This window comes from Drosophila ananassae, chromosome 2L, assembly GCF_017639315.1.
Source record: "Drosophila ananassae strain 14024-0371.13 chromosome 2L, ASM1763931v2, whole genome shotgun sequence".
Classification (NCBI taxonomy): Eukaryota; Metazoa; Arthropoda; class Insecta; order Diptera; family Drosophilidae; genus Drosophila; species Drosophila ananassae.
This window is the reverse complement of record NC_057927.1, coordinates 24,920,738-24,938,946: the sequence shown is the minus strand read 5'-3', so window position 1 is coordinate 24,938,946 and position 18,209 is coordinate 24,920,738. Positions and strand designations below refer to the sequence as shown.

The window sequence follows — 18,209 nt, the reverse complement described above, 5'->3', positions numbered from 1 at the left end:
TCTGTAAACTCTGTGCAGCCATAGTCTCTGAGCTGTATTAGTCAGCACTTTGCTGATTCCCGCTGACTACGTCAGTTTATTTATTTTCACAGCAGCCCCACTCTACTCATGCCATGGGACACGCTTTGGCGCTGCTTAATTGACCCCCAGATGTGAACCCAGAGCACTGCTGGTCTGATAAGGCCCGCCAGTGCGCTGGCTTCAATTTAGACAATTCAATTCCAAAGCCGGTCCAGCCCGATTGCTGGTAGTTTGCTCATATTATTGCTATATTTATTATCACTCACTTTGCATATGAGTATATGTGGTGCAGGGTTCTGTTCTCGGTCTCAATTGGCTGATTCATCGTCTAAATGCGGATTGTTTTACGAACAAGTTCAAAAAACAAATTTGCCTTTTGGGTGTACGAGGAAAGTAGGTTAAAATGAAAGTGCTCTGCCGTGTTGCAAAGGTAGAGCGGCCGACTTGAAAGTAAATTTCAAAAAAATAAATATATAAAACACGAGGTGGAGTAACCAACTCAAAAAAGAATAAAATCGATTGTTTGTCTCGTTTGACAAATAAAAGCCGTCAATAAGGGAACGGCCTTTGGGATTGAGAAACACAGTGCGCTGATAAGATCGTCAAATAAATAAGCAGACAATCAGGATCGGTGTCGTCGCCAAATCCCCACCTAATTTTTTTCCTTATTTACCTATATTTTAAGCCATCAATTAATAAATAAACAACTCGCCGAGACAGGGGGTCTCTACAGTTAGTTTCTACACGCACCCACACCTGTTCCGCCATCGCATCTGTCAGATGTGACAGGGTGGACGGGTGTACGGATGTACGGATGTTCGCTATAAATATATATTCATTCTGTATTATTCTCATGTGTATCGGCCGGGCCATAACTTGTGCCAAATGATTTCGCCGAAATTCTCTCGGACATTGAGCGGCTGTAGACGTTAATTTATGGCCGAATAAAAAGCGTTTCAATGGAAAGCGGCTGACTGTAAAAATCGGAAAATCGACAAATCGGAAATAGCCTACACGCGAGCAGATGCACATCAGCCGGAGCAGGGTGTATGGCAGACTACCCATATACACTATATATCGGATAGTATCTGCTATAACTTTTATGGGGAGCGTAGGCCGCACCACCGATCCGTAGTCCGTGTGGGCAGTCGCTCAATTAAGAGCAGCCAGCATTTAAAATTATTTGATTTTCTTAGTGGTTGTCTTCTAATTTGAGCAAACAACTCGCGGGTCGTCCGTTGGCGGACGGAGGAGCAGTACGGTGGTCGTCGGCACACACCCATAGATGCTGATTCTCTCTCCGGGTTCTCTGCTTTCAGATAAATAGATATATATACGTATTGAGGTACGGCGTGATCGCGATCTTGAGTGTTGCCAATTTCGCTCGCCAGATTCAGTCGCAAACGAACAACGAACCATCGAAGTTTAGAAAATATCTAACAATTAAAAGCGATCGCGCGCGCGCTTTTTTCTCGAATTGTGCGAATCTCGAACCTCGAACGTCGAACGTCGAAAAACGAAACGAAACGAATATATATATATTTGGAAATTGTGGCTAGAAGCAGAAATTGCAATTGTCGTTTTGTTTTTAGCGCGCGTGCATTGCCAAAAACGAATTTTCAACAAAGAAACAACAACGAATCGAGCAAAAATTAAATATACACGTATATTTCAAGCGGAATAAAAGGAACAACCACATCAACAACACAAAACGACGCACATTTTCTTAGTTTTCAGTTTGGGTTGCATGCCGCGTGGATTTTAGAGCAGCAGCAGAATCAAAATATATACCCACCTATAGCCACTTACATATATAATTATATATAGCGAAAACTTGTATATATATTTGGGAAATAAAAGCGAACTGTTGGCCAAAGCCAAAAGGGTGGAATAACTTTGAGAGGCGTTGCCCGTCGAAGGAAAATAAAATACAAATTCGTGTTTCTCCCAAAAAACTAATGTGGCATTAATTGAATGCTTGCTCGAAACTGGCACAAGGCTCAAGCTCAGGCGGTCCATAATTACATCATACGAATTTTATCAAATAAATATACTTTTTTTTTGGATAGTACAGTGCCTTTGCTGGGCAGTGAACTGAGCACGAGCCATTAGAACTAAAGCCTCAAGATAAATCGAGTCGATTATGAGCGCTCTGGCCGTGCGGAATACAGATTTCAATCCTTTGCGAAATCAACGGAAGCTTATCGTTAAGCGCTTAAGACCGCCCGAACAGGTCAGAAAAAACATCAAGAACTAAGAAACCGAACAACGAATATACATATATTAATAATATACGTCACAACGAACTCTGCTCGCAGCTAAAATCGAACCTTATTTAAAGCCAACGCAGAATAACGAAATATATATAAAGAATATATATAAATAAAGAAACCACAACCAAAAACGAACGAATTTTTGTAAGAAGAACAACAACAAGAACAACAAATAAACTGCGACAACAACAAGAACCATAAAGACAAAAAAGGATCATCACATTTGTTAAAAAAGTAAATAACACTTTTCCACTCCAAGCGAGGAAAAGTGACTTTTGTAAATAGAATTTTAAAAGATTTTCATTTAGCCACTATAGCTATAGCTAACATTGTTTTTGTTGATTTTATATCATAGTATATCATTGTTGTCGAATTTGTTGTATTAGAGTACCGTTAGACTAAGCAGTCCGCATAACGTTTACTAGTCAGCCGCCCAACTGTGCGTATACGCAACACCAGTGCGTATACTTAATATTTAAGAATAGATTTTAGGAATTAGGAGCATACAGAGAAGAACGAAACAAATGATGAAAAATCTCAATGGTAGAGCGCATAATGCGTGCTACCGTCCTTACTACCATCAATCGTTGCACTTTGCCCAGCAGCAACAGTTGCAACTGCAACAGCAGCATCTGCATCAGCATCAGCAGCCGGAGCAGCAAATGTTACGTCAGCAACGGCAACTGCCCACGCAGCCAGCCTACCAGCAGCAACAGCAGCAGCAGCAACATCACCAGCAACAGCAACAGCAGCAGGAACAACAACAGCAGTTGAGGCAATCATTTGGCAACAACAATGCCGCCAACAACTGCTTTACAATGCGCAACAGCAACAGCAACGGCAACGGCAACGGCAACGGCAACGGCAATGCTTATGGCAATATTGCTGCCTACGCTAATAACAGCAACACCAGCAGCGACAGCAACAGCAACAGCAACAGCAATGGCAACTGCAATGCTGCTGCCATGGCCGCCATGTGCCAAATGCAGAACTTTTTTAGCCAACATCAGCAGGAGTATAATAATAATAATAATAATTGCTCGACTAATAATTATTATCAACAACAACAACAACCGCAGCAGCAGCAGCAACAGCAAGAGCAGCAACAACATGGGATAGTTCCAACGACAGCAACAACATGTACTGATTCAGGAGCAACTAAAACAGAAAACAACGATCATTTTGCAATGGACGCAAGTGAAATTGCCAGTTTTCTAGCCAGCGAGCTTTTTATGCAGCAGGTACCTACCTGGCCAATATCGATAATTGTTTGATTATGATTATCGAAATTTGTGTGGGGAAATTGGGCGGGAAACAATTGGCAGCGTATGCGTGTACTTATTCATCGACGGAAATAGATAAAAAAAGCATAAGAAGGGAGGGTGCTGTGGGGTGATGGGTGGCTTTATAAACAAAGTGATGGATTGGTTGGTGGCTCTCTCTCGTGTTTTCCCTCTTCTTGCCAAGAAAATAAACTAAACATTTGTCTCTCACATGGTTATATATAAATACATATATACAGACACCCCTTTAGTTGAAAATTAGTTTTTCCAAAAATGGCAACAGTGCGTATGATTTATAAAAATTATAAATTATTATTTAATTATTTTCAACAAAAAAGGAGGAAAACTAAAAAGAAATTATTGTTTTTTTTTACAGCTCGGCACCTTCGATGGCATTCAGTTGGCTCCAACGCTGACCACGCCCACGCTGACGCCCACAACAACGCGCAGCCTGCAGGAAGCCTTCTTCGAGCTGACCAACGACCCAGGAACTCCATACCAGGCCACCTTCAAGCCACCACCACTGGGTCTCATGCCCGGCGGCAACAATGGCAACGGAGTGACCAACGTCCCGACCACCACAGCCACGGCCACCGTGGTGGGCGTGGTCAACCCGATGATCAGCCAGCTTCCCTATGAAGTGAACAGCGCGCTGCAGGGAACCGATTCCGACAACTCCAACGCCTCCTGGGCTGATGCGCAGAACAACGAGGATCAGGACACAACCGATACTTGTAAGCTATAGAAATTATCCATTCAGTATAGATTTCTAATCCAATCTTTGTTTTCTGTAGCAAGTGCCCATACGGACAGCACCTCGTACCAAAATGGCCACATGGCGGGCAGCAGCGTCAACGGTGGTGGTGCCAACAACTTTACCAACGTTCTGGCGGGGATTAACGCCGGAAGGGGATCCACCCAGGGCAGCAACACGAATACCTCAAACAGTGCCACGCCAGCGCGTCGCGGAGGCGGCAGACGTCCCAACCGGAACACCAACATGTCGCCCGAGGAGGAGGAGAAGCGTCGCATACGCCGGGAGAGGAACAAGCAGGCGGCGGCTCGATGCCGCAAGCGACGAGTGGACCAGACCAATGAGCTCACCTACGAGGTGGAGCAGCTGGAGAAGAAGCGCGACGGGCTGAAGAAGGAAATGGAGACGCTGACAGACGTCAAGAACCAGCTGGAGTTTTTCCTGCGTGCCCACCATTCCTCCTGCCAAAAGATCCGCACCGATCTGCTGAGCGTGACCACCTGCAACGGCCTGATTGCTCCGGTCGGCCTCCCAAGTGCCGGCAGCTGCGACAGCGGCTCGAGCAGCCACCATAACAACAACAGCAACGACAGCAGCAACGGCACCATTACGGGATTGGACGCCTCTCTGAACTCCACCGGCCGGAGTAACTCGCCGCTCGATCTCAAGCCCCAGATTAAGGACGAGCCGCTGGACGGTGGCCTGGACTCGAGTTGCCTTTTGGATCAGGACGGCCCTCCGCCCAGCAAGCGATTCCCCTTGCCGCCCATGTCCACCCTGATGACGCCCACCGGCGTCTCGTCCGGATCACTGCAAACGCCCATTGCGAGCACCGCGCCCGGTGGCTTTGGTAGCGCCTACCCCATCACCACCACAAAGGGCAGCATGAACAGCCCCACGTTGAACGAACTGAACAAGCCCAAGGAGCGGCCCAACACGCTGGCCGTGCAACGACCCTTCGTCCCGCAGATGCATCTGAACCTGACCAGCAACCACAACAAGATGCCCGGATCGGGACCGACGCACATCCAGGGCGTGCCCATCCAGACACCAACCACGGGCTTCAACTTTGATTCGCTGATGGACGGTGGCACCGGACTGACACCGGTATCGGGGCCGCTGGTGCCCTCGCAGAACAAGCATCCCCTGGAGCTGCCCACGCCCACCGCCGAGCCGTCGAAGCTGGTCAGCTTATAACCGGACGGGGGCCGGGACAGATGCTGGGACCGGGCCGGATGAAGTCCGTGTAGTGGAGTCGAGTCAGGATTAAGTTAAGTTTTATATAATTGAGAGTAGCGATTATATCTATACTTGCTAAAGCAAAGAGCGAAAGAAAACCAACAAAACATTTTTCTAGTTGTAGGAGATGTTTTCATTTTGTAATTTTAAAGCGTAAACCGTAAACCGTAACGAATATTTTGTTTTCGTTTTTGTAACTTTAATGTTTTTGTATTATTATCTTTATTATGGTTAATTTATGATTTTGCTATGTCTTTTTACATACGCCGAGCTACATATGTTATGTACTTGTAATTTGTGCAATTTTCAAACCTTTTCATTTGCGTGTTGTATATTTTCAAAAAATATAAATGCGACGATCGAAGCGACGATGCATAATTAATGCCAGGCGCCCGCCCTCTGACCTGAGGACAGGACAGGGCCTTGGACAGAGAGGGTTGGCGTTTGAATGATAAGGGTAATATGATGATGTGTAGATTTGAAGGATGCGTTGTGATATTTATTATAAAAACAAAAAACAAAACAAAAAAACGAATACAAACGGATAACAATTAAAACGAAAGTAGAAAGCAAAACAGGAGCAGTAAAGAAAGCGTCTAATGAAAAGAACTAAGTCGGTTTTAAAATTGTACATTTAAACGGAATGCGTAACAGAAGTATATATATAGACATATATATAGATTCAAACTACAAACTAAATACAATGCCTTGAGAGAGAATTAAGAAATGCAACCACTTTATATAAATATATATATATATATGTATGTTTAAAGCTAAACAATAATCGCAGAGTTGAGCAAAGTTTTATATTGGGAAAAGCAAAAGTAAAAGCAAATGTGAAATGATATAATATACTTATTGTATTCTGTAAGCTGCAGTAGGAAAACCCAAATATATTTTTACTAAACGCAACGAGTGCGCTATTTTCAAATACCATTTATAAGAAATGACAAAAGCAAAGCAATTATTTAATATAACTATGTATTATCTAAAATATGATTATTCAGAATCAGAATCAGGTCAAATCAACTCTCGCAAGTTTCCATAGTGAATTCTAAATATATATTTCGAAACTGTTAAAGGATCTATCCAATTTGAAGCCAGGTGGCCATCAGGGGCCACAAATTAAATGCACTTATAAGGACAGACAACACCAAAATTGACAAGGAATGAAATAAAATAAAATAAAAATACCGAAAAACCTAAAAATAAAGTGTTTTCTTATGTTTTTTTGTTTTAAAATTCAAAACAAAACGAAAGGAAGAGCGGAATTTTCATGACTTGCAAATTGCGGCTTATCGTCAGGTAAGCTGAGCAGGTAAATATTTGATAAACTGAGACTACAAATAGACATTGAACAAGTTTTTTATATACAAATATTCTTATAATTTTAATTTTCAAAAGTATCAGTTATAGATAATTTAAAAATGTAATTAAATTCAAAAAAAAAAGAATGGAGAAAATCGTAAAATAGAAATCTTATAACTCTAAAACACTACAAAATATCTTGAATAATTCATTATTATTCATTACTTGAGATGTTGTCAGTTTTGTTTTTAGTTTAAATTTTCAGCTAATTAAGGACCAGCCTAAAGAGCAGGTAAACACGGCTATACTCCTCCATTGAGGCACAGATAATGGTTACATACATTCTCGCCTGAACATCCATACATATATTCATTTTCGGGTTTGCCTTATTTTGCATTATTTGGGATCTGGTGTTTTCGGTGCACCGACAACCGACAACCCGACTCTTTGTTTCATTTTCAGTTATCCGAGAACTGGCGATATGAGCGGTAGCCATTTCCTAAGTGCCCTGCGACGAACCCTGGGACTGGGTCGAAAACAGTTGAAGGTCGATAGCCGGCATGTGGTGCTCATTACGGGCTGCGACTCGGGCCTCGGGTAAGGTAACTGAACCTGACTCCCAGTTCAAAGTACTAACTGGCTCTTATCACTGTCTCTGGATAGCCACTCCCTGGCCGTGTATTGCCACGATTCCCTGCACATGACGGTGGTTTCCTGTTGCCACAATCTCAAGTCGGAAGGCGCCAAACTGCTGCAGCAGCTGAGCACCTCCCGGGACGGAGAGTCCAGAATGCATACGCTGGAATTGGATCTATTGAAAACCGATTCCATCCAGCTGATCCACCAACAGCTGAAGGACTTACTGTCAAGGAATCCGGAGTATCAGCTGAAAGCTCTGGTGAACAATGCGGGTGTCATGTGCTTCGGGGAGTTCGAGTGGCAGTTGCCCGAACAGATCGAGATGCAGATCAATTGCAATCTTCTGGGCACCATGCGACTGACCCGGGAACTGCTGCCATTGCTGCGCCAACAGCAGGGCAGGATTATCAACGTGACCAGCCACTGTGGACTTCAGGCTCTTCCGGCCATGGGGCCCTATGCCGCTTCGAAAGCAGCTCTGCGATTCTGGACGAACTCCCTCCGCGTGGAACTCCAGCAATACGGCGTGGAGGTAGTCAACTTCGTGCCCGGTTCCTTTGTCCTTGATAGCAACATTGCAGCCCGCCAGCAGCAGCACGCCGATAAGATGAGACAGGCCTTCAGCGAGGAGCAGCATGCTCTGTACGACTCCTACTTCGAGTCCTTCAATGCCTACCTGAAAATCCTCTCCGGCTTCAAGGCTCCCAACCAACTGAAAAACGAATCCTTGCTGGCGAAATTCAAGGATGCCGTGACCAACTGCCAGCCCTTAAGCATCTACATAGAGGAGCCCTGGCGATATCGCCTGTACCGATGGCTCTTCGGGATCTGTCCCACGCCCCTTGTGGACTGGCTGGCAGTTCGTTTCTGTGCCATGCCCACATACGAGTCCACCAGAAAGCAATCCACTTAGGTAAATACGTAGTCTATTTTATTAACATTTACATTGTAGCACATTGGAATACTTGGATAGAGTTGTGGTTAATAAATCCTATCGAGTCCAGGAAATGGAACCATTTTCCACAAAAACAAAAATTTAATCAAAAGGGCAAGACGATCACAGAACGCAACTGGGGTGTAGAAGGTTAAGGGTTTCAATAACCAGTGCTCCGGCACCGTTCGAAGACAGCTTCATTGAGCAGCTGGAACCACTCGCTGGCATAGACGGAGTCCTCGGCGGTGCGGAACAGTAACTGCTTCTCCTGGGCTGGCAGTGCAGAGCTGAGGTAGTAGCATATTGCCGTCTCCGTCAGCTCGGAGTGGTAATTCTTAAGCGCCCACTCCAGTAGGCGCAAACAGTTCTTGGCGTCCAGGAACTGAATAAGGCGCTCCTGCAGGGCACTCTCCATCTCGGGTATTATGTAAACCCGCGACATTTCGAAGGCCTGCAGCAGGGCGGGATAGTTTGTTTCGGCTAGGTGCCGTTTGTGGCAACCAATTAAATGCAAAAAGTAACGCAGGCCGCTGGCCGAGTATTCCTGCAACTGAATCTCGCCATCGTGCCCCTCTCGAAAGTCGCTGTTCAGCATCTTGTTGAACACCTCACTCGAGTCGCAAAGCAACTGCTTGTTGAATCCAATTTTGAGGATGTTGTCACCCTCCCCACCGACCAAGAATCGCATATCGCATTGTTCATGCATTGGCGTTGAATCACTTATCTGTTGGGAGCAAATGGCATTGGAGCTCTCCTCAACGTCTATCTCCGGCAGTCCAATTCCCAAGGTGTAGCGAGACATGGCAGTTACAGCATCCGCGGCTTCGTCGGCATAGCGATCCTCACTCTTTTTGCGCAGGAGCAGGTCAAAGAGCAGGGTCAGGGCGTTGCCATCGTAAAGAAATTGGTATAGAAGCCGATGGCTTCTGATGATGTGGGCCACCGAGATGGCTGCCCGCTGTTGGGCATTGATGTCGTCACACCGCAGCAGTCGAACCAACTCCTCCTTGCCATAGTTTGATTCTCCCACATTGGTGAGGGTCTCCAGGAAAGCGAACCCATCCTTGCGCATCTGAAACAGGATAATAAGTACACCAGAATATATATTTTTTTTGTATACCCACCTCCTCCACTTTTGTAAGTTGATAAAGCTGATGGACCACGCCGTGCTTAATGATCTGGGCAAAAAACTGGCTCTCCCTGTGAATAAAATGATACTTTAAGAGGAGATTCTACCTTATTTCATCCTTAAACTTACAGGAGTATATTCGTCAGGGCATTGGCAAAATTGTTGTTGGCTCCAAATAAGTTTATGGCTCTAATGAGCGTGTCTAGCGTCTCTGGCTTTCCCAGCTCCACTCGCTTGTTCACCATCAGCGTGATGCGATATATAAGATTCTCTATAATGTCAATGGTATCACCAGCCTCATTTCGGAAAGGTCCTAGCTTAGGCGGCACGTCGGAACTCAGCTCTTCGAAGTCTTCCTTGTCGGAGAGAGTGTCTTCGATGGGTTCGCTGCCCTCATCGATTAGTTTCAAAATATCCAATACATTTGAGGCTTGCGCCCGATTGGCGGCTATGCGGCGGTCTTTAGTATCGACATTGGATGTGCTATTGGTGGTGTCATCATCGTCATCGTCGTCGTCACTGCAGGCAGGTGAGTAGTTGTCATCGTCGTCGTTGGTCAGCAGATCCTTGCAGATGGGTGACATGCTGCGGGAGCTGCACGGACTTGTGGTGCGATATGACCGAGGCGAACTGCTGGGTGAATCAAAATCTGAACCTAAAGTATCGTGAGTTTTGGAAAACTAAAAAAAAATATTACAAATTATATATAAAAGCGTAGTTATTTTATAACATACCTTGCTTAGCATCTCTGGCGAAGTAGGATCTGTTAGCTTTCGTTTCTTGCCGCCTTGCAATCTCTCCTCTCGGCGACGCTTGTGATGATCATCGTCGCTGGTCAGATAATCATTCAGTTCCCGCACCAGCATGGGCACCAGGCCCTCGTACAGCATCAGTTCCATGCTTAAGTTGTCATATTGAAAGTTGATGAGTATGTGAAAGAGCTGTGGGTTAAAAAAGAATTAATTTTTTGTTTTAAAACTAAGAAGCTGTCTGTTTCTTGCCGAAGATCGCTCGCTTTGAGAATTCGAGTCCCGTATTAAAGCCACCAGCTTACGCAAAGCTCCACATCGTCTGATCTTGGAGCGGCTGCAGGCATCGGTGGACAGGGTGGATATAATGTTAATGCAGTGCCGGACTTCGCTCTCCGTGAGTGGCTTCGCCATGTTGACTGCCATTAGCATCTCACAGGCAGCCACAATGGCATCGGCGGTGCTTAGCATATAGAAGGCGCAGGGATCCTTGCAAAAGTTGGAAAGGATCTTTAATGCAGCCGCCCGCTGGTCACCATCTTCCTTGACGAAGCACACTATAGTTGCCAGTGAAGTGTTTCGGGAAATGGACTGTTTAAAAAAGGGATTTTAGGTGTTATTTATTAACTTTTTGATTTAATCGAGTTACCTCCCAGGCCTTCATGCCAATCTGCTGTGCGGATATCAGCACCAGACATTTTAAAATCTCATGAGCCAGCTCTACGGCAGATTCGTTGTCCTTGGGAACGGCGTAGTCATAATTCCTCTTTGTGTTCTTCAACATTTGATAATCGAATATGTCACTACGCACTCCCTCCAGATTGCGGGCCACCTCCTCGAAGTATTTCTCACGGTGCTGGTTTCTTTTGAGTCCGATCAGCGTTGACACCTCAATGTCCGGTATGGGCTCCTTGGGCACCTCATCGTTTTTCATCACGGCCACAAATATCCGCATCAGCTGCATGAACCCGTTGGCCATGAGAAAGTGTTTGAGAAACTGGCTGCTGGCCAGCAGGAAGCGGCAGACGCGGAATGCCATGATGCGGGTCTGCACGGCGCTGGTTGATTCGATAATGTGGCAGATGGCGGGGGCAATGGCCGCATAGTGCACTTGTAGGTACTGAGCCGCCTTCTTGCTTTTGGCCAAGTTCCCCAGCATACGGCAGGCGCGGCATTGGATGACCGGGTTGGGAATGGTTTTCAAAATGGTCACCAATGGGGAGATTACTTTAAGATCCACGGCCTAAAAATGCAGACAATAGAGTGGGAATAGAATATATCGAAGAAATAATTCATTTTTAAATGTAACTTATTGGGTTTAAATGCGAAACCCGTTTCAGTTGCACTATCAGAATGAAAATACAAGCATTACTCACCTCAATACACGACAGCTCGTCTGTACAGCAGTTTCCCAATATACTGAGAACTACTTCCATTATTTTCTCATTCAGCTTTGTTATCAGGCGCACCTGGGAAAGTATCTTTCATTATCATTTGATTCAAAACTGCGGTTTTGATCTTATATTGTGCAAGCCAGTGGCTCTCAAACCGATTGACATGAGCGATGTGAATGTCAAACTTACCATCACTGGAATACCACCAGAAGTGCGAAATAATTCAATGCCAGTTTTGTCTTTAACCAGATCTGTGCGCAGCTTTACCAAACATTTGTAGATTACCGTACGGTCAGTGGAGGTCTTGAGCACGTTGAGCATGCCCTCGACCTGTTCCGTTGACCAAAACATTATTTTTATTTACAATTTTTATACTTTTCGAACAGGGTTGCCACAAATAATGGAAAAGCGATGCCAACCCAATAGATGTTCTAAATTATGGCACAGTGAACTAAATTAGCGTTGCCAGTACAAGTTATAAATGTGACCAGATATTGTATATTTTTAAAAAGGTAGTAGTTAAGAATCTTTCCAGCGCTTGCTTTGTTAAAGGTACATATCAAAAACCTATTAAAGAGAACTTTTGGTTTCATCCGGACTTTGAATAATTTCGTAAAATTAAGCTAGCATTAAACTGTAATGAATTATGTCCACAATAAATTCTTGTTTATTAGCGCCATGAAGATGGTACTAAAAGTCTTGTATTTTCTGCATTGCGATCTACGGACACACTAAAGGGGAGTGAAAATTGATTTTCTGATAAAAATTTTCGCTTGGAGCTCTTTTTGGCAATTCCGTTGGTGGCAAACTCTCCGTGAAGGATTCAATTAGCCCAAACAGGACCTCCTATCAGAGAGCGCACAAGATGATCGGCGGCCTGTTCGTCTACAACCACAAGGGCGAGGTGCTCATCTCGCGAGTATATCGCGATGACATCGGCCGAAATGCTGTGGACGCCTTCCGGGTCAACGTCATCCACGCCCGCCAGCAGGTTCGCTCTCCAGTGACCAACATCGCCCGGACCAGCTTCTTTCACATCAAGGTAGGCACTTGAATCCCCTCTTATCAATAGTCCTTCATTGTCCCATTCTTTCCAGCGTGCGAATATCTGGCTGGCTGCTGTGACCAAGCAGAACGTGAATGCTGCCATGGTTTTTGAGTTCCTGCTGAAGATTATCGAGGTGATGCAGTCGTACTTCGGCAAGATCTCCGAGGAGAACATCAAGAACAACTTCGTTCTGATCTACGAGTTGCTGGATGAGATCCTGGACTTTGGCTACCCGCAGAACACCGATTCTGGAACCCTGAAGACGTTCATCACGCAACAGGGCATCAAGTCGGCCACTAAGGAAGAGCAGATGCAAATCACATCGCAGGTTACCGGCCAGATCGGCTGGCGGCGAGAGGGCATCAAGTACCGACGCAACGAGCTGTTCCTGGACGTCCTGGAGTACGTAAACTTACTTATGAGCCCTCAGGGACAGGTGCTCTCGGCTCATGTTGCCGGCAAGGTGGTTATGAAATCGTATCTGTCGGGTAAGAAACCTTCACCATTAAAGGCAACTAACCTTTTAAAATTAAACTTTATATACTTTAATATCATTTAATAGCCAAAAGAAAGTATAAGAATTGTAATTCCCCTTTACAGGCATGCCTGAATGCAAGTTTGGCATTAACGACAAGATTGTGATGGAGTCAAAGGGACGCGGCTTGTCCGGTAACTCCGAGGCGGAAACCTCGCGGTCTGGAAAGCCGGTCGTCGTCATCGATGACTGCCAGTTCCATCAGTGCGTCAAGCTGAGCAAGTTCGAGACGGAGCACTCGATCAGCTTCATCCCGCCGGACGGGGAGTTCGAACTGATGCGCTACCGCACCACCAAAGACATTTCACTGCCATTCCGAGTCATTCCGCTGGTGCGAGAGGTAGGACGAACCAAGATGGAGGTGAAGGTGGTGCTTAAGTCCAACTTCAAGCCCTCGCTCCTGGGCCAGAAGATCGAGGTGAAGATCCCGACACCGCTTAACACTTCTGGCGTGCAGTTGATCTGCCTGAAGGGTAAGGCCAAGTATAAGGCCTCGGAGAACGCCATCGTGTGGAAGATCAAGCGCATGGCTGGAATGAAGGAGACTCAGTTGTCTGCCGAGATTGAACTGCTCGAAACAGACACCAAGAAGAAGTGGACTCGGCCGCCCATTTCGATGAACTTCGAAGTGCCGTTCGCGCCATCCGGCTTTAAGGTGCGTTACTTGAAGGTGTTTGAGCCAAAGCTGAACTACTCCGACCACGATGTTGTCAAATGGGTGCGCTACATCGGACGCAGCGGCCTCTACGAGACTCGTTGTTAGTGAGAATGCCTGGAGTAATCCACAAGCAAGGGTATCACAGTTGAATTTACCGACATGAAAATATGAGAACGTGTTACGTGTACCGCATTCATTGGTATTTCCTCAATCAAATTGAACCAGCAGTTAATGTATTCCAAGATTAGTTCCAGAACTCTGGCATATCCTCAGTTTCCGGATGTTCCAGATATCATATGCCGTATAGACATACCACTAGGTACTATTATTTACCCTAACTTGTAACTGTAAACTATGTTGTTTTTATAATCGTCGCCTCGCGGGACGTCCCCCAAATCTCACGCTCTCGTTTCACAATTTTTTGATTATTATTTGTATTATCTTATTATAAATATACATAAATATTATATATTATTTCATTGTGCAAAGAACAAAGGCGATAAATGCAACTAAGCGTATTTAGTAGACCAAAACTCTCTGTCAGCGCTATCAATATTGATATTCAAGTGTTAATAATATTCGAATTGTTTAATAAATAGCATGATATATATACTAATTGTGTGTTTTTTGAATCTCTTACATACATTGTCGTTTGTATATCATTGATTGGCTATCTTGCGATAGATTGCGATGTAAAATATATGAGTTAATAGCCCTCATAAGGGCTGTCTTTTGCGCCTATCAGGTGTGCACAGTGGAACCACGCTAGTGGAAACCCCCAAAGCTACCAATAGCGCACTAACTAGTTTCAAATTTATGACTCACATCTGCTCTAGAGTTATTTCTCTCTGGCGTTATTGGTAAAAATTTCCTAAATAATGCCAGCTGGCCGGAAAGCTTTTGCTTCGGAATAGTTATAGGGCTTTTTCACCTTATTTACCTTTGAAAACAAATCTGACGGATCGCACTTGACCAATGAGTTTGCTAACCGTGATAAAGTTTATAGTGGTTCCTCCATAAAACCGTTATTTATAGGTTTCAGCTGTTGCCACCGCAGTTTGACCTTGTGGATTTCAACATCCAGATATTAATTAAGTGAACTGGAAACTTTATTAAAAACCGAAAGACATCCGCTTTATCTCTAAGAAGCTCTTTCTTCGTTATCACCCAGCCGGCTTGGTCATCGGTGATAAGACCCAAAAAAAAAAAACGAAAAACGAAAAAAAAGTACAATCATCCTTCTCAACTGACACGTAACATGGATGACATAGTTCCCGATGTGTTGGATGCCGTCCCCGCTGGCACTGTCCAGGTTTCCTATGCCGAAAATGAGGTGAGCCAAGGTAATGAGCTGACCCCCACTCAGGTGAAGGACACGCCGACCGTCCAATGGTGTGCCTGTGAAGGCGACAATCTGTACACCCTGCTCATGGTGGATCCCGATGCTCCTTCGCGGCAGGATCCCAAGTTCCGTGAGATCTTGCACTGGGCAGTGGTCAATATCAAGGGTAGCGACATCACCACTGGTTTTCCGCTAGCGACCTATGTTGGTTCTGGTCCCCCGCAGGGCACTGGCCTCCACCGGTATATTTTTTTGGTCTATCGCCAGGAGAATAAGATCGAGGAGGGAGAAACTATTCCCAACAAGTAAGATATATTAAGTAATAAGTGTCTATCATGATTACTCAATCATTTCCGTTTTAGTGTTCGTGCCGGACGCCTGAACTTCAGCGCTCGCCAGTTTGCCGCCAAACATGGATTGGGGGATCCCATCGCCGCCAACTACTACCAGGCCCAGTACGATGACTATGTGCCTATCCGCAACAAGACCATGATCGGCTAGGATTTTGCATATATCATCACAGAGCAGAACTTTCTATTCCAAACCGATAATAATAAAGTCGAACCATTCGCTTATCTCACTATCTATGCGTCGAGGTATTAGCAGTAAAGTGCACGGAACTGATTAGGGAAACGTCCAGGTTGCGACGATAAAAGGCTGGTGCTCCGGGTTCCGGGCCAGAGTTACCTCGCAGAAGCAGAAGGAACCACACTAGCTAACATGGACACCGCTGGCATCATTCCCGACATCATCGACGTCAAGCCCGCCTCCAAGGCCACCATCACCTACCCCTCCGGTGCTCAGGTGACTCTCGGCAACGAGCTGACGCCCACTCAGGTGAAGGACATTCCCACCGTTGAGTTCGAAGCCGAGGCCGGATCTCTGTACACCCTTCTGCTGGTGGATCCCGATGCACCCAGCCGTGCCGACCCCAAGCTCCGTGAGCTGCTCCACTGGCTGGTGATCAACATCCCCGGCAACAAGGTGTCCGAGGGCCAGACCATCGCCGAATACATTGGCGCTGGACCCCGCGAGGGAACCGGCCTGCACCGCTACGTGTTCCTGGTGTTCAAGCAGAACGACAAGATCACCACCGAGAAGTTTGTCTCCAAGACCAGCCGCACCGGACGCACCAACGTCAAGGCCCGCGACTACATCCAGAAGTACAGCTTCGGCGGACCCGTTGCCGGCAACTTCTTCCAGGCCCAGTTTGACGACTACGTGAACACTCTCCTCGAAACCGTCAAGTAATCTGGCCATGAACTGATCAGCGATCTGTGAAATAATAAATATTAAATACTAGTTTCCATAACAAATCCGACTGATTCTTTATTCTGAGGTGGATTACTGTCAACTTGATTAGTTGGTATTGGCCCTTGATTTAGAATCAAGTTCAAAGTCCTTAAAAGAAATTTAAATTTATTAGTCACACTTATAGTTACAGATAAGGAGTCTCTCTCTTTTAAAGTGGAGTACAAACGGTTTAACTTTCTCTAGGGGATTAGGGCGGTTGCCACTTTCCATTGATTCCATTTCGAAAATCGCGCTAGCTAGTCAACTTATATGGAATATTCCTCAATTAATTTTACGTGATTCATGGCCTAGATAAACAATTTCCTTCAGTTTAGATATGGGTTTGATTCACAGCAACTATCACTTTCGACCTATGGACTTTTGATTGCTTTTGTCAATTAATTAAATAACAAAATTGCGTTGGTCTTTAGTCTAAGAGGAAATATAATAGGAGTTTCATCACAATTGTTCCCATGTATTTTTATAAATTTTAAGAATTAATTCGAATCGTTTTTATTAAAAAAATCAGCCACCAATTTGTTAAAATCCTCCGCATATCGCAGATGGATATTGTGCTTTCCCTCAGGGAACTCGTGATATTTGGCTTTAGGTAGACGTTCTTTTAACCAGGGAATGTGCTCTGCTGCTATCATGGGATCCTTCTTTCCATGCAAAATGAAGGTTGGGGCCTTCACCTGCTCCACTTCGTTGCGACAAAAGTCACCGTCCCGTTGATCGTAGAAAGCACAGGCGGCGTCCACCCATTCGCCCCATAGCTGTGCGAATCTATCTACTCCATACACCTTTTCCATGGGCTCTCGCATCCTAGGCGACCACTTGGACACGTCACGGATATTGCGTAGAGCTTTCACCTCATCGGCATTCAGATAGGCCCCTGCACCCCAGATGGCCAATCGATCCACTGCCTCCGCGTAGCGTCCGGCCACTATAAGGGCTGTGATTCCGCCATCACTCCAGCCTAGAATAGAAAACTTAGGCCTATCCAAAGCACGCATCAGATCCACAGCGGCTTTGGCATCCTCCCGAAAGAATTCCAAGCCAAACTGACGTTTCGGGGGAACAGATTTTCCGTAACCCGGCGGATCCCAGGCAATGATCGTGTACTCTGGCAGTAACTTGGGAAGTTGCTCGATTTGAGGTTTGAAATCCGTCCAGGCGGAGCCCAGAGCTCCTGGCATCAGCAGTAAGCTCCTATTTCCACTTCCAGATTCCACAATATTGAGATCTGCCCCATTAACCCGCACTTTTCTTTCCGTGTGCAACATACGATTAAGAAAGGGGGATCGGAGACGCCTTCCTAAATTGGTGAGCATTACGTAATGGTACAGGGAATCTAGAAGATGGCAACAAACTATATATTCGAACTGGAGTGCACTTTAGATTTCCCATAAAAGGTTTGTGGCTTGTGCAAATCTTTGAAAAGCGTCTACCTTGTAAAGTGCACTTGATAAACTTCCGTTGATAAGAACAGCTGTGTAATGTTTTGATGGTGCTGCCAGACTGTGAGTAGGCTTTGTAACGTTTATTGACGATTGTCCTCCCTTTTATAAATCTATCAATAGAAAAGCTGCTGAATTTTTATTGCAACT

General features: G+C 45.3%; 7 protein-coding genes across 11 annotated transcripts in view; 5 read left to right on the top strand and 2 right to left on the bottom strand.

Annotated features, from left to right (window-relative positions):
* LOC6506017 (transcription factor kayak) overlaps positions 1-6,779 on the top strand; it is a 29,519-nt gene extending 22,740 nt beyond the window's left edge. For 2 of the 4 annotated variants that reach the window (XM_014905395.3, XM_001964747.4), the window contains exons 2-3: positions 3,954-4,311; positions 4,372-6,779. In XM_014905395.3, coding sequence (XP_014760881.1) covers positions 3,954-4,311; positions 4,372-5,528 — 1,515 coding nt within the window. In that variant the 3' untranslated portion in view covers positions 5,529-6,779. Of the gene's footprint in view, positions 1-1,399; positions 3,860-3,953; positions 4,312-4,371 lie in introns of those variants that run through there. The other 2 variants (XM_032456478.2, XM_044717435.1) reach the window with 2 other exon arrangements.
* Positions 6,780-7,324: 545 nt separating this feature from the next.
* LOC6506018 (retinol dehydrogenase 7) lies at positions 7,325-8,436 on the top strand. The gene is made up of 2 exons (XM_001964748.4): positions 7,325-7,475; positions 7,542-8,436. The coding sequence occupies exons 1-2, from the start codon at positions 7,360-7,362 to the stop codon at positions 8,428-8,430; spliced, it is 1,005 nt and encodes a 334-aa protein (XP_001964784.1). The 5' UTR covers positions 7,325-7,359; the 3' UTR covers positions 8,431-8,436.
* Positions 8,432-12,192, bottom strand: LOC6505516. The gene is made up of 8 exons (XM_001964749.4): positions 11,913-12,192; positions 11,706-11,798; positions 10,979-11,572; positions 10,582-10,920; positions 10,315-10,521; positions 9,710-10,260; positions 9,576-9,651; positions 8,432-9,523 (listed from the first exon to the last, which is right to left on the bottom strand). Exons 1-8 carry the CDS (start codon positions 12,072-12,074, stop codon positions 8,612-8,614), a joined length of 2,934 nt encoding a protein of 977 aa, XP_001964785.2. The 5' UTR covers positions 12,075-12,192; the 3' UTR covers positions 8,432-8,611.
* A 113-nt stretch (positions 12,193-12,305) lies between these two features.
* LOC6506019 (AP-2 complex subunit mu) lies at positions 12,306-14,580 on the top strand. The gene is made up of 3 exons (XM_001964750.4): positions 12,306-12,765; positions 12,821-13,259; positions 13,372-14,580. The coding sequence occupies exons 1-3, from the start codon at positions 12,589-12,591 to the stop codon at positions 14,067-14,069; spliced, it is 1,314 nt and encodes a 437-aa protein (XP_001964786.1). The 5' UTR covers positions 12,306-12,588; the 3' UTR covers positions 14,070-14,580.
* Positions 14,581-14,879: 299 nt separating this feature from the next.
* On the top strand, positions 14,880-16,622 carry LOC6506020 (protein D3). Its single transcript, XM_001964751.4, has 2 exons — positions 14,880-15,611; positions 15,669-16,622. Exons 1-2 carry the CDS (start codon positions 15,223-15,225, stop codon positions 15,805-15,807), a joined length of 528 nt encoding a protein of 175 aa, XP_001964787.1. The 5' UTR covers positions 14,880-15,222; the 3' UTR covers positions 15,808-16,622.
* On the top strand, positions 16,027-16,622 carry LOC6506021 (protein D3). The gene has a single exon (XM_001964752.4). It carries the CDS (start codon positions 16,027-16,029, stop codon positions 16,555-16,557), a length of 531 nt encoding a protein of 176 aa, XP_001964788.1. The 3' UTR covers positions 16,558-16,622.
* LOC6505514 (valacyclovir hydrolase) lies at positions 16,610-18,141 on the bottom strand. 2 transcript variants are annotated; one of them, XM_001964753.4, is made up of 2 exons: positions 18,051-18,141; positions 16,610-17,953 (listed from the first exon to the last, which is right to left on the bottom strand). In XM_001964753.4, exon 2 carries the CDS (start codon positions 17,931-17,933, stop codon positions 17,097-17,099), a length of 837 nt encoding a protein of 278 aa, XP_001964789.1. In that variant the 5' UTR covers positions 17,934-17,953; positions 18,051-18,141; the 3' UTR covers positions 16,610-17,096. The 2 variants fall into 2 exon arrangements, with proteins under 2 accessions (XP_001964789.1, XP_032312368.1); XM_032456477.2 differs by having other exon boundaries at positions 16,610-17,971; positions 18,051-18,111.
* Positions 18,142-18,209: the final 68 nt, after the last annotated feature.